The 12,987-nt window shown below is 35.4% G+C and overlaps 1 protein-coding gene across 1 annotated transcript in view; it reads left to right on the plus strand.

Moving 5' to 3' along the window:
- Positions 1–4,871: 4,871 nt before the first annotated feature.
- The window catches only part of SPATA17 (spermatogenesis associated 17), a gene marked incomplete at its 5' end in the record, with an annotated part of 85,272 nt that continues 77,156 nt past the window's right edge, over positions 4,872–12,987 (plus strand). Inside the window, 3 exons of the mRNA XM_008946610.1 lie at positions 4,872–5,002; positions 6,456–6,537; positions 12,552–12,602. Of these exons, the coding sequence (XP_008944858.1) occupies positions 4,872–5,002; positions 6,456–6,537; positions 12,552–12,602 (264 nt within the window). The remainder of the gene's footprint in view (positions 5,003–6,455; positions 6,538–12,551; positions 12,603–12,987) is intronic.

The following is a 12,987-nucleotide window of genomic DNA, read 5'->3' on the forward strand; positions in this document are numbered from 1 at the left end:
GGCCTCCCCGGCAACGCGGCGGCGGCACTCCCGCTGGAAATGGACCGGGTTTCAAAGCCCTCCCGAGAGCGCCCGTCCCCTCGCCCTAGAGTGTGCTGCCACAGTGATAACTATGAGGAGAGGAAAGGAGAGGACATGACAGCAGGACAGTTTCTTTAAGGGGTCCATTTGCGCACTACGAAATAGTGCCCCTTCCTGCCTCCGTACCCTGCGAATTCCGAGGGAAAAGGAGCTTCTGGAAACTCCCAAAACTCAGCCCCATCCCGCCCCGGGAGTCGGCCGCCCTCTCTCTCGCACCGCTCCGGCTTACTCCTGCTGAGCCCCCGGGAGCGGCACGCAAGCCGGGAGCCCTGCCCGTCGGGGCTCCAGCCTTTAACTTTTACTGGACGTTTAGTTTATCCTGTTGAAGGGCACCGCATCTATCTATCTATCTATCTATTTGACAGAGAAATTCCAGCTTCTGACCGAGTTAATGTTTTTCTTATTCTCACTGTTTAAAATTAAGCTTTGTTTCTAAATTAGGTATACGGCTTGGGTTTCTAGTACCTGGGACATGTTTTGTCTTCTTTTACTAAATTAAGGAGATGTTTATTCTCCTAAAGATCAAATACATCCCATGTAGAAAGATCAGATCACCTGTTACCCTTCTCTTGATCGAGTCGACCAGTTTTTGCTGCTGAGTTTTCTGACTGTGGAGATGGCGGTGGCCAACTTTTACCAGATCAGATTTTAGGAAACAAAATGTTTCAAGATCTATTTTAGTATTGCATAGATTTGTCCTGAAACCCTTTGATTTAACTGTGTTGTTGCTGGTGCTGTGCATGTAATGTTAATACTGAAAGAGGGGAGAAAAATCCCATTTAACATAGTTGCAGGGTTTTTTTTTTTCCCTTTACTAATTAATGAATGATTTGTCTTAGAATCCAGTTACAACATCATTAGCATGAATCACAAAGCTTTTGAACATTGCTAAAAGTTACATCAAGTTCAAGTTGTGCCAGCATATAAAATGTTGTTTTTTCCTCTTCCTTCTCTGAATTTTAGCCTGTACTCTCGTGGCTGTGCACGCAGCAGTTTGCTAAACGAGCTTCAGTTACAGGAGACTATGCTTCTATTTCACATCTTTCAGGTTAGAAAGAGCAGGCTGAGCCAGACATGGAAATCAATTGGAGGGCAGCATGCTTGATGTTTGGGGATTTGTTTTTTGGCCGAGCTTTCAAAAAATGAATTGTTTCTCTTTTAAGAATAGGCTATAATCCAGCAGTTTCTTGAAATTCAGATTTTCAGCTGAGAATTTAAATGAGAGGCTTCAAACAGCCCAGCTCAGCAACTGAAGGGCTGATCAGTAATCTGTTCTTTAGGGTGAAAATCTTGGACTACCTCAACACAGCTGTCAGGAAAATCCTGAAATATAACAGAATATCTTGTTTAGAGATTTTGGTAGATCCTTATTTAACTTTTAAACTTAACAAATAAGGTTTGGGAAATACTGTGTGTCAAATCTGTAGGGTCTTTGAAGTATTTTTGAAACGTTTATGTTATAAATCAGACAATGGCTTTAATTTCCCTTTCAGAATTATGCCTCATCTCCATAATGTAATAGACCTGTTAAAATGGCCAAATCTGAGATGCTGTGAGCACATGAGTCAGTGCAATCTCTGCAGTCACTCGTCATTCAGAAGTAGTTTGAGGGCATTCAGAGAAAAATACATGATACTATAAAAAAGCAGTTACTTCATGATGTCAGTATTCAGCAGTGATGTCACTATTCACCAGATTCCCCAAAACAACTGAGTTGATCTGAAGCATCAGAAGGTACAGAATAATATAGATTACCAAATATTTACCTTTTTTGTGTCTGAGTTGCTCTGTTTGCAAATGCCTCTAAGGGTAAGATATGAAGGATTTAGTTCCATGTTTGTCAAACACATTTTAAGATAAAAGTATTCCCTTCTTCACCTATCTATGAAGACCTAGAAGCAAGATTCTGTAGAACATCTAGTACACACATGCCCTCCAGAGCAGCTCTACTGAAAGCAGCCCTGGTGAAAACTAAGGACTGTTGCAAGCAATTATTACTGCAGGAGGAACATAATAATTGAAGTGCCTTAAAGTAAATCCTCAAATTAGAAAACTTTATTTATCTTTCAAAATGCATTTGCTATTTTAGGACTCTACACCTGCTCCATTAAAACTTGGGGCAGGTTAATGACTCTAATATCTTGCCAGTTGGTTGTGGTTGAACAGGTTTACCTGATCTTAATGTTCTGATCTTAATGTTCTGATCTTAATATCGTGTCATGCTTTATGCAGAACGCTGTTTTTATCAGAGGTATGAGGTCTCCTAAACTGACTTTTTAGGAAAGCACCTTCGTACAGCGGGCCTTGCCCCATGGTGGCATAATGCCAAAAGACCATAAGCCTGCACCTTGAGAAATACCCCATCAGCACAAGCATTAGAATACAAAGGATCTGTTAGCACATTCTCTTAAGTGTTAAACAATTGTATCACTCACGCATTCAAGAAACTACTTTTATTTACTGTAAAGTCTATATGTTGGATGCTGACCTTGAGGATACCTTTTTAACATTCAGTAAAGTCTTTGTGAAGTATCTGTGACTCTAAAAGCTTAATTCAAACAGTATGACAACTATGCATTCTGACCAGAAGGGCAAATACCAGCTTGAGCAACTTATACCTCAAACCACTTTTACTGACCAAGGTGAGTTGAAAGTGTTTATAGAACTATACCGTAGAAAACCAAGCCTGTTGTTGGTCTCCTTCAAGAAACTTCACAAGGATTTCTAAACTGACTTGACCAGGCGAGACAGAATGCCAACTAAAAACCATAACAGAATACTAGAATACTAGAGGAAAAGGCTTCTGCACTTTCAGAAGCAGATTGTTGCCATTGCCAGGTGGGTAGGGCAGCTTTTGGAGCTGTCACCTCTTACACAGCCAGTCCCACATCCTCCTAATTTCCAGGCTGTAATCATGGCTACCTGTCCAAAGCTTACACTCATTTAATCAAAATAATTTATCTCTAGGTATAAGTGTTCTGGAGGTAGCTACTTGCTATGAAGCCTAGGAAGCTGCACAGGAAAAGAACAAGGAAGCTCTTTAACAGAAATGCCAACTTTGATATTGACTTATTTTGTGGTCTTAGGTAAAAAAGACTGTTTGCTATGGTTTCCAGGTACTGGACATGTTCTCCAGGTCTGATGCATGTCAGATGACCATGAAAATCTGTGCCCTTTTAATGTGATTTGAGAGCACATGCTGCACCAGATGGTATTAAAAGAAGGGAGCTAATGCTTCTTGATCTCTGCTAGTAAAATTGTGGTGTGTTTTTCAAGAAATATAGTGAGGATAATCCTAATTTATCATAGCAAAATTAATCTTGTTGGTGTTTACTGAGGCAATTAATGTTGACACAACACTTTATTAGGAGAGGTAACTAATATCAGCTACTTAAAACTCTACCCAATAGTAAACTAATTGTTCTTTTGTAGCAGGTATAACAAATCAAACTATTTGTAAATATGTTCCTAACAAAAATGGGATAGCAAAAAATCCATGAAAATTTAGAATATCATTTTAAATTCAAAAACTTGACAGTTACTGACATTTTGAAGCAAACAAAGAAGTAAATAAAATCTAGAGGTGATCTGAGTCTTGCATCTTCAGCTACCTCACCAGTACCACTTTCCAGATAATCTTTCCTTTCACGTAATTTAAAACCAAATTCTTTATCTTTCTCTGTATTCTCCCTTTTTCATTGGTTCATCTAGTAACTGTATTAATCAATGCTGCAACCCTAGCATCTTCTCTAGTTCTTTTGTTTCCTTTTGTTCCCTCCTTGCCTGTCTGCAGCACTTGCCAATATGCTGCCAGTTTAATTTCTACATTATCTCCAAAATCCATGTCTTTGAATTCCCATTGTGAAAAGTCCTGTCAAGACTCAAGCAGCTGTTGCATTGAGTGCTATCATTCCATGTAAAAGATCCCCATGGTCAGCCCTTTGGTATCTATCTGAATTACTAACACTGTTTGTTTCCAATTCCTGACTTCCTTTTGAGCCACACTAAGATTTTGTGTCCTGACATTCCAATCCTTTTAAAGTTTGGAAATTTTAACATCTAGTTTCTTTTCGATGCATTCATTTTTTAATCATCTCATAACAGTTTTAACTTACATTTGTATCTCTCTTTCCTTCAGTCCTCTCTTCTTCTTTTTCATATTTTTCCTCTTTAAATCCCCTTTTAAAAAACAAGCTAAAAGGCATCTTTCCTCTACTTTCACCCTGTAACTTCAGCTTGTATTTCTTAAAAAAAGCTACAGACATTTGATGCTATTACTTTCAGGTAATTATTGATGCTATTACTGTTCAGGTGGTGAACAAAATAGTTTGTTATTGGTTATAAAACAATGTATTTGAACCAGTTCTCGCCCTTAATATTGTTTTTTATTAATTCAATTTATTTTTATCATGATAATATTAAATACAGTTAATTTATCTAATATACATGTAGATATCCAATTTTTCTAAATAGGTGTGGGATTTTTATTATAATCCAGGCCTAATTATCATTAAAGCATTAACCATATAGTTCAGCCACAACAGAAGTTCATGACACGCTGACATGGATATTTAGTATTGTATGGGAATGAGAAGTACACTCCCAGAAACCTTACATCATCTACAAATTGTGATAATCTTTATTATTTTCATAATAGGTAACTAATGTGATTATAGTGTTCTGCACTGTTATTTAACTATGTAGAATTAAAAGGTTAAAAACCTGGTGAAAAAGATCACAAATTACAACAGCAACACATACTTAGAAGAAATTTTCTGTTTTGGTACTAGATTGCCATGCTGACAAATATTACTACTTTTTGTACTTTCAGGTCTGCAGATGAATACAGAAAAATAGAGTATAAAGCTGCTGTCAAAATCCAGAGCTGGTTTCGAGGATGCAGAGTCCGAGCCTATCTGAGGTGGTGTATTAGGCCTACTTTAAACTGTAATCACAAAAAAAAAAAAAAGCCAAAATGTTATTCTGCTTTTAAATAGAATTAAATACATGCTGTACCACATGTACCTATCCCACTGGAAGGAGGGGGGAACGAACGAGCAGCTACATGGTGTATAGTTGTTTGCTGGGTTTAAACCATGACACCCTCATAAAAGATAAGCTACAGCCATCATGTGCACTTGTTAAAAAAGTCACTGGTAAACCATTTCCTACTTGTTCAAATTGTTGTCAAAGGTTCCAGCCATCACATATAAATTTTCAGCAGGCAAACAAGCACAGTATTTTAGCCCTCCAAGGAACACCAGCTATGCCATCAGTGTAAAAAGCCCTACAAAGACAGAGGATTGGTTAGTGCCCTTCTGTTTTCACAGCATGCAGCAGAATAAGGTGAAAACCCAAGTGTCTTTGCCAGTCTATTCTGTAGGAAAATGCTCTTCAAAACCCACATTTGTATTTGGCATGACCAATGTAAGAAGACCAATGTAATTATAATGAGCATGTAAGAAGAACTGCATTAGCTAAGTGTAGAAGAGAATTTTCTCCACAGCTGTGTACAGAGTGGTTCTGCTCAGTGTCATCTTTCCAAAGGTGGATGTGGTGTCTGATTTAGCAGCGCAGGCTCAACACAGCCAGTTGTCAGTGCTCTTAATTACAATCTAATTTAGGTCCTTTGAACTACCTGTTGGAAAAGATTGCCCCTGATGAATGACTAGCTGCAAGGCATCTAAATTTGATGACCACAAAATAGGTGATATGAATGCTCCCCTATATAACTTTTACGCAGTCCCAAAGTAATGATTGCATTGTTTTCTGCAAAATTGATATGAAACATCAATTACAGAATATTTAGTAGCATAATCAAGTATCTATAATAAGAACAGAGTAAAGATTTACTTACAATTAAGCTAAGTGTAATGTAATAAAAGGGAATAGGTAGTCTAAAAACTCCAGATATGTGGGACTTAAAAAATCCTGAACTGGTCAGATATGTTGGTTAAAATAATGAAAATACTGTGATCTGTCATGCAAATTACATTTGTAAGGTTTTTTTTTCGTTAAACTTTTGTAATTATAAATGAAATTGCATACAGGTAAATTTGCAGTAAACCATTTTTTCCAAAAGCAAAGTATGTGTTTCCATATGAATATGTGTGTTTTTAAGTGTTTATGTGTATGCATATGTATATATGCATACACGTATATGTGCAAAGTGTGTTTGCAGTGTCCATCTGTTTGGAATAATTATGGATATATATACACTATACATTATTTTTATTATTAAGAAATAATTTATTATTAACTTATCATTAATTTATCATTATTTATTTATAATTTATTTTTAATATTAAGAAAAATAAAAAATAAGTTATATTGTAAAGTCTCAAAATAATAATTTATTATATATGTCATTTCAGATATCTGATCAAAATGGTGATTTCTATACAGAAGTGGTGGAGAGGTTATCGAAGCAGAAGACACTTCAGAAAAATGGTGGAGGTAGAAAACTAATTTTAAAAATTTTGTTTTGTTCATTTATAGAATACATTTAAAGTAATCTATTCACTCATCTCAAAAAAAAATCAAAAAGCTGAAACTGATCCTTTATACACAGACACATACTTAACTTTACTATGTTGAAAAGCACCATTAATTTCAGTAAGCCTACTCATAATGGTTAAGTCTGTGCTTAAGTGCTTACAGCTCTAGAGTATTATTCCCCAACCCAGCAATGAGATCTGCTCATGCAGACATGATGCTAATTGCAGAATTGGAGCTTCTCAAGATGCTTTTTTTTACCTGACAAAACTTTTAATTCTGAAAAGAAAATAAGCCAATGTGTCTACACATTGCTGTTCTATGTTTTGGTGCTTTAAATTTCTTACTTAATGAACCCTGAAGTATTTTAAGGTTTTGCCTTAAGGCACACAGCATATCACAGTCAGTCTAATTCCCTTGATGGACTTAAAGATAGCAAAAGTGTATGATAGCACACAAGCTAAAACTTCTGTTAAGAGGTTTAGGAGATTCAGAAACTAATTTGCCTTTAACATAAACCAAATGTTTAATATACAGTTTACTTCACTAATTTATCAACTTATGTTAATATTTTACAATAGTTTTGAGCTTTTTAGTAATTTATTCTTGATTAACTTTGCTAAATTGTTGTGTTTCAGTCAAAACAGACAAGTCATGAAAAAACAAAGGACCAAAAAAAAATAAAAAGAAGAGCCATAACGACTCATGTATTAATGTATTACAGGCTAAAGTCCATACCTCCTAGTAAGCTATGTTTTAAAGTGGCAGGATTTTTATGCCTGAAATCTTGTCTATTTTTTCCCCAAGCCTATCAGTAATCTAATTAAAGGTTTTAATCTCTTTCAATTTACCTGGCTTAACTAATAAATTAAGAATCATCCTTTCAGGCTGTGGTTTTCAGTCTATCTTCTAAAACACTAGTCTTTCAATCCAGGGCAGAGAGCTGCATGGCTGGATTGGGTTCTGTTTTAAAAAAAGTGAGACTTCAGTTTAATATTGTTCCCTAGTTTGGGGAAGACTTGTTTAATCTAGAAAGGCTTCTGTAGTAGAAGAAACACCACGAAAATGCTAATATATGTTAAAATTTATTAATGAAAAGAAAAGATCCATGCAGCCACTAGGAAAAGGGAATAAAACAACTTCATGTGAAACATCAACATTTACTGCCAAAAGATGTTGTGGAACCCCCTCTAATGCAGACTTTAAAGAGCAGATTAGATAAATGTTTATCACAGGTGGTGTAGATATTCTTCAGGCAATGTTTTATGTGAAGGCATCTCACTGTATCCCCTCCAGTTCTACATTTTTTTCACATTTAAAACATAATAGAGTGGTGAATCCCACTTAAGAAACAAGGTTATTTATGTGTTTCTGTGTTTTTCAAGATAAGAATAAGAACCATGTCTGTTTTGGCATCTAACCATTAGGTCTTTAGGAGGACTTAAGCAGGACAAGGATCTGATGGTGGCCACTGTGCATACTTTCCAATTCCCCCAAAGTGTAAGGTGCTATCTTTTGGCTACCCCATGTTCAAATGCTAATTTCTCTGTTGATAGTAATCAGTTTCCTATTTTGAACAGAAAGATATCACTTCAGAGACTTATTTTTATTTTTATGTATAAAGTTTGTTAAAATGGTGGTGCCCAGATAAGATACAAAATGAACATGTCATTACTATGCCTACTGTCCACTGCACTGTTCTAAATGGTACCCTACAGGTGAGTGGGCAAGATAATTCTTCGCAAATAACCAACTTGCAAAAGCACTTGGAACTGTTGCTCAGGAACAGGGTGAGAGGCAGAGGGTACAACTGAAATACAGGACATTCCACTCAGAGATAACAACCTCAATTGTTCTATACATCTATGAAACTGGAGGTCTTTTACCTCATGTCTTCTTTCTTTGTTTGCTCTCTCTTCTTAAAAAACATTCTGATAATTACATTTTAAAATAAAGAGTTTCAAATCAGAACAGATTTTCTGTAATAACCAAGCTGAGATACTTAGCATCATAAAACTCCCTCAGCTTTCCATTCTTTAAATACATTTCTGAAGTTAAAAATAAAAATACTTAAACCAATAAATCCTAGTTCCTATGCAGTTCTTTCAAACAGACATAATTCACAAGCCCTTGCCAAATCTGAAGTCTGTGGAATAATGTGGGACAAAAAATTGTGCAAACTCATACTTAACAAATACTTTCTAAATCAGATCATTGATTCATCCATTTTCTGAATTCTAGTAGTTTCCAGTATTGGTCAAGGCTCTAGAGAAAAAGAATCTCGTCTGCAAGCTTATGAATTGTACAGCAGTCAAGATAGAAAACCATCTTCTTCCCTCAAATACAATCTTGTGCTTGCCATCTCTTTGATTAGAGGGCACTAAATAGGCTAACTTCATTGAAATCTAGTCTGAAAGCCATACAAGTAGCAGATAAAAAGGCACCTTTATCTCCGTTTAGAACACTATATTCAATATTATAAGTTTTGGAGTGGGCTAAATATAAAGTTCAATTTCATTCCCTATATTCATTACTGTACTATCTTTACTCAATCAGTGTCCGAATTCGGAATATTTTAAAAAGAAATAAAACCTTCTCAGCAGCTTAACACAACTTTTAAGTTTATGTTTGCACTGAACTTTTGCTAATTACTGTTGTAATGATTCCTGATTATGAAACACGACACATTTGACATCATAGTCCTTTAAATAAAAAAAAAAATGGTCTCTTTAATATTTGTCCTCTGATAATGATTGGATTGTTATCTGCTGCCAGCAAACAAGGCAAAGCATATGCACAAAATACCCATGATTACTTGATAATAAATCATTTTAATGATTATATTCAAAATTGTGAAATGTGAGTGGTACCGATGCGGAAAATAACAAAGGCTGAGGCTCATCAGATCAGCTGTCCATATGTGCATCAGTACATTTGTTACTCTAAGTTTAAAAAAATCTACTGATAGTGTCTATATAACTAAAATTATGTGCCTTTCTAAATATAGATACTATGATGTAAAGCTTTGTTTCCTTGTATTAACCTCAAGTTAAAATTAAGAACTGTGCTCCTATAGTTTCCTTAATAACTTAGTTACAGTAGTTGTACTGTATTCTGAAAATCTTGCATGACCTGTAAGAAGGTATGAATTCTAAAACCAGGCAAACACCAGAATATGAATCAAACTGTAAGCCACTGTTTCTTTTCACAATATCCCTCGAAGTCAAGAAATCACTTGTTAAAGAAAAGAGAATTTTAACTTATCATTGTCATATGAAGTCGGCATGCATGACGGCCTTACTTTCAGCTCACTTTGGAAGGAGTGACATCAAATATGGTAGGTGATGATCAAATAGGTGATCATCAAATATGTTTTTGAACAGAAAAAGTACCACAAAAGACTTCAAATATTTTTTGAATTCATAGACTTAAAGTAAACTGGTAGGGAGATCTGTGTATTAACATCAGATACAGATACAAAGACTTCATGGTTCAGAAGTGAGCGTGGTGCACGTGGGTGAGATGGCAGAGTAATTCTTCCCAGAATGTCAACCATTTGATGTCAACTAGGAATTGGCATCCAGTGAAAGAATGAGAGGCATTGCAATGGGCACAAGCTGAAATGCAGGAAATTCCTCATGAGCATAAGAAAGGAGACTTCTGAACAAGAGTACTCCAATTTTTTTACTAGGAAAGTACATGACTATAGACTTGGGTTGAAGCAGTAACTTATGACTATGCTTTTGTGAACAGGGATGAAAGCATTCTCCATCACTTGTAACAGCAGAACTAGTACATGTTATCCTAATGAAGATTAGAAAACAAAGGGCAAATCCATTTGCAAAAGAACCTAGATGATGGCACAGGCTTTGGCTTTTAGTACATTGATAAGTCTGTGAGACAGTTACATGTGCAACTCTACATTTGGCTCCCTTGTAATTTAGAACAACATTGAGTAAAAGCAGGAGTGTGTAATTTCCTTTTTATTGTGAGTTATTATTAAGTAATGGTAGGGTAAGGCTTGGATTTCTCACACCTAAGTAAGGTATGCAAGTTAGGGCCCTAGTTGCCATTGACTATCTATGTAAATAGTAGACAGAGATGCAATTGCAGAGCTCTTCAATACTTTGCCCAGCTCAGAGCAAAAATGGTCCCACTGTCAGTACTGATGACATAAAGAACATAATGATGTTAGGTCTTCAATTTAGGTTCTTCAGTGAAATGGGATGGATTCTGACCTAAGTATTTGCAGCCTTTAACTGTGAGAAGAATAAACAAAAAGGTGTGAGATTGTTTAGTTTAATCATTGATGGGCAGAAATCTGATGATAATTCCTTAGCTTATGAATTTCCATTAAAAATGTACTTTATCTATTTGTTGGTGTGGCCACTCTTACATTCCCTTCCAAAGAAAGAAAAGATGAGCTGCAAAGCAAAATGTACCAATTTAAGCAAACAGTTTAGGGATATAATTAGATCTGGCAACCATTGTTTCTTTCCAGTCTTAGCTACCTACTGTTAGTATCACTCAGAAAATATTTATGGAGATAGAGTCCACTATATATTCTAATTCATACCTTTGGGGTGGGGCGTTCCTCAAATATATATATGTATATGTGTGTGCGTATACTTCTACACATATACCTGAAACTTTTTTTGAAATTTAGCAGTCCTGCATTTTTCTTTCTTGTAAGAAATATCTTTTCAACTCTTTCCATTATTAGTAGATTGGTATGATATGAAAGTGAGCATTTAAAATGCACCTTAATTAAACTGCAGGAATTATGCCTTGCTTAATGTAATGAAGAAAGAGAATTTAAAATGAAGTAGCATCATTGTGTTCATTTGTAAATAACATATTGCAGCCAACTGTTTCTTAATTGCCCAGACTGTTGATAAATAATCCAGTCCTGCTGCTCTCCACAGACAATTTGCTTTGGATCAGACTAGGCAATTCAAATAACACTAATTACAGTGAAACCCTTTTATACTGAATTCCTGTTTGCCATGGGGGAGAAAATCACTATATCAGGGGAAAGTACTTTTGCCTTTGATTTGTGTCTAAAACATGAGAAACACATAAAAGCTGCATGTTGTGCTAAATAAAGGACATACTCTTGCATTCAAAGTACTTATATTTTACTTTTTATGATACAATTGTGAATTATGTTCATTTTGCATTTGTAATTAGAGGGCGGAACAGATGTGAAAGCTTAGTTTAAAGTGATGTATCCATTAAAATAACCTATGCTGCCAAGTGATTGCTTAGTATAATAGGGGATTCGTTCACTATGAGAGGAATTCTACTTTATTGGAAAGAAACCAGGACTTGAGGAAATGTTTTCTATATCAGGGGATTCACTGTAACATGGTATCATTGTATTTATGATTTTATGATGTTAAAATGAATATTAAATGAAACAAAATTCCCAAGGATTACTCGGGAGGCAGCTAAGTACATAACATTTAGTACAGATGGTTGGAAGGCACAATTTTGCTCCATCACTGCATCCGTATCCTTGAACGATTTCGACTGAAGACAGCATTTCTTTGAATTTTTCATTAAACCAGACGTCTTGAAATATGAATTCCTTTTATGTTTCTGTGAGTTTTGGCTAAAAGAACCCCAGTGAATAAATCATACAATACTACGTGTCACCAGCACTTGTGAATATTTCTGCTTTGTTATTCTACTCTCAGTAGAGCACCATTGATTATCAAACTCAGCGGAGAGCATTTTATGATCATATATCTCCATTAGCTCCTAGTTTGACTACCATAGATTTTTCTGGTTAGGCCTGCATTATGTATTAGGAAGCCTATCTCTTCAATACAAAGTTTGATTTTATTCTCTCTTAGCCTAGAACTCTTATTATGTATTATGTATAAAGATTCTTATCTTTTATATGTAAAAATAGGAGCACTGTCTTTGTGTAACTGAAATATATGCCATCTTTTTTTTTCCTTGATTCACAGACAGCATATTTTATTATGAAGATGAATTTCTACAATGAAATGGCTGTCAGGGTAAATATTTCTTCACTTGTTAAACAAATGAAAAGTCAATTGTGCTCCGAATTTGCTTTTAATAAAATGAGCAAACCAGTATAATATACACTTGATTGATATGCTGATGGCAACAGCGGGAAATAGTACATAGTTAAAAATTAAAGTTACACGCGGTAGTCTGGGTTGTATTTGAAAACTGTAGCTGAGTTTAAGGTACCTGCATGTGTATTGCCCCATTTAGATGTTCATTGTACCTTACCATATATGATACTGATAAAAACCCCAAACATTCTCTCTGCAAGTATTCTTATAAATATAGAAATGATTTTGTTTGTTGATGTGGCCATGCTTTTTCTTTTGTTACTACATGACGTTTGATGTATTGAATCTCAAAGAGTTACTC

The sequence above is a fragment of the Merops nubicus genome, unplaced genomic scaffold (genome assembly GCF_000691845.1).
Source record: "Merops nubicus isolate BGI_N331 unplaced genomic scaffold, ASM69184v1 scaffold13400, whole genome shotgun sequence".
Classification (NCBI taxonomy): Eukaryota; Metazoa; Chordata; class Aves; order Coraciiformes; family Meropidae; genus Merops; species Merops nubicus.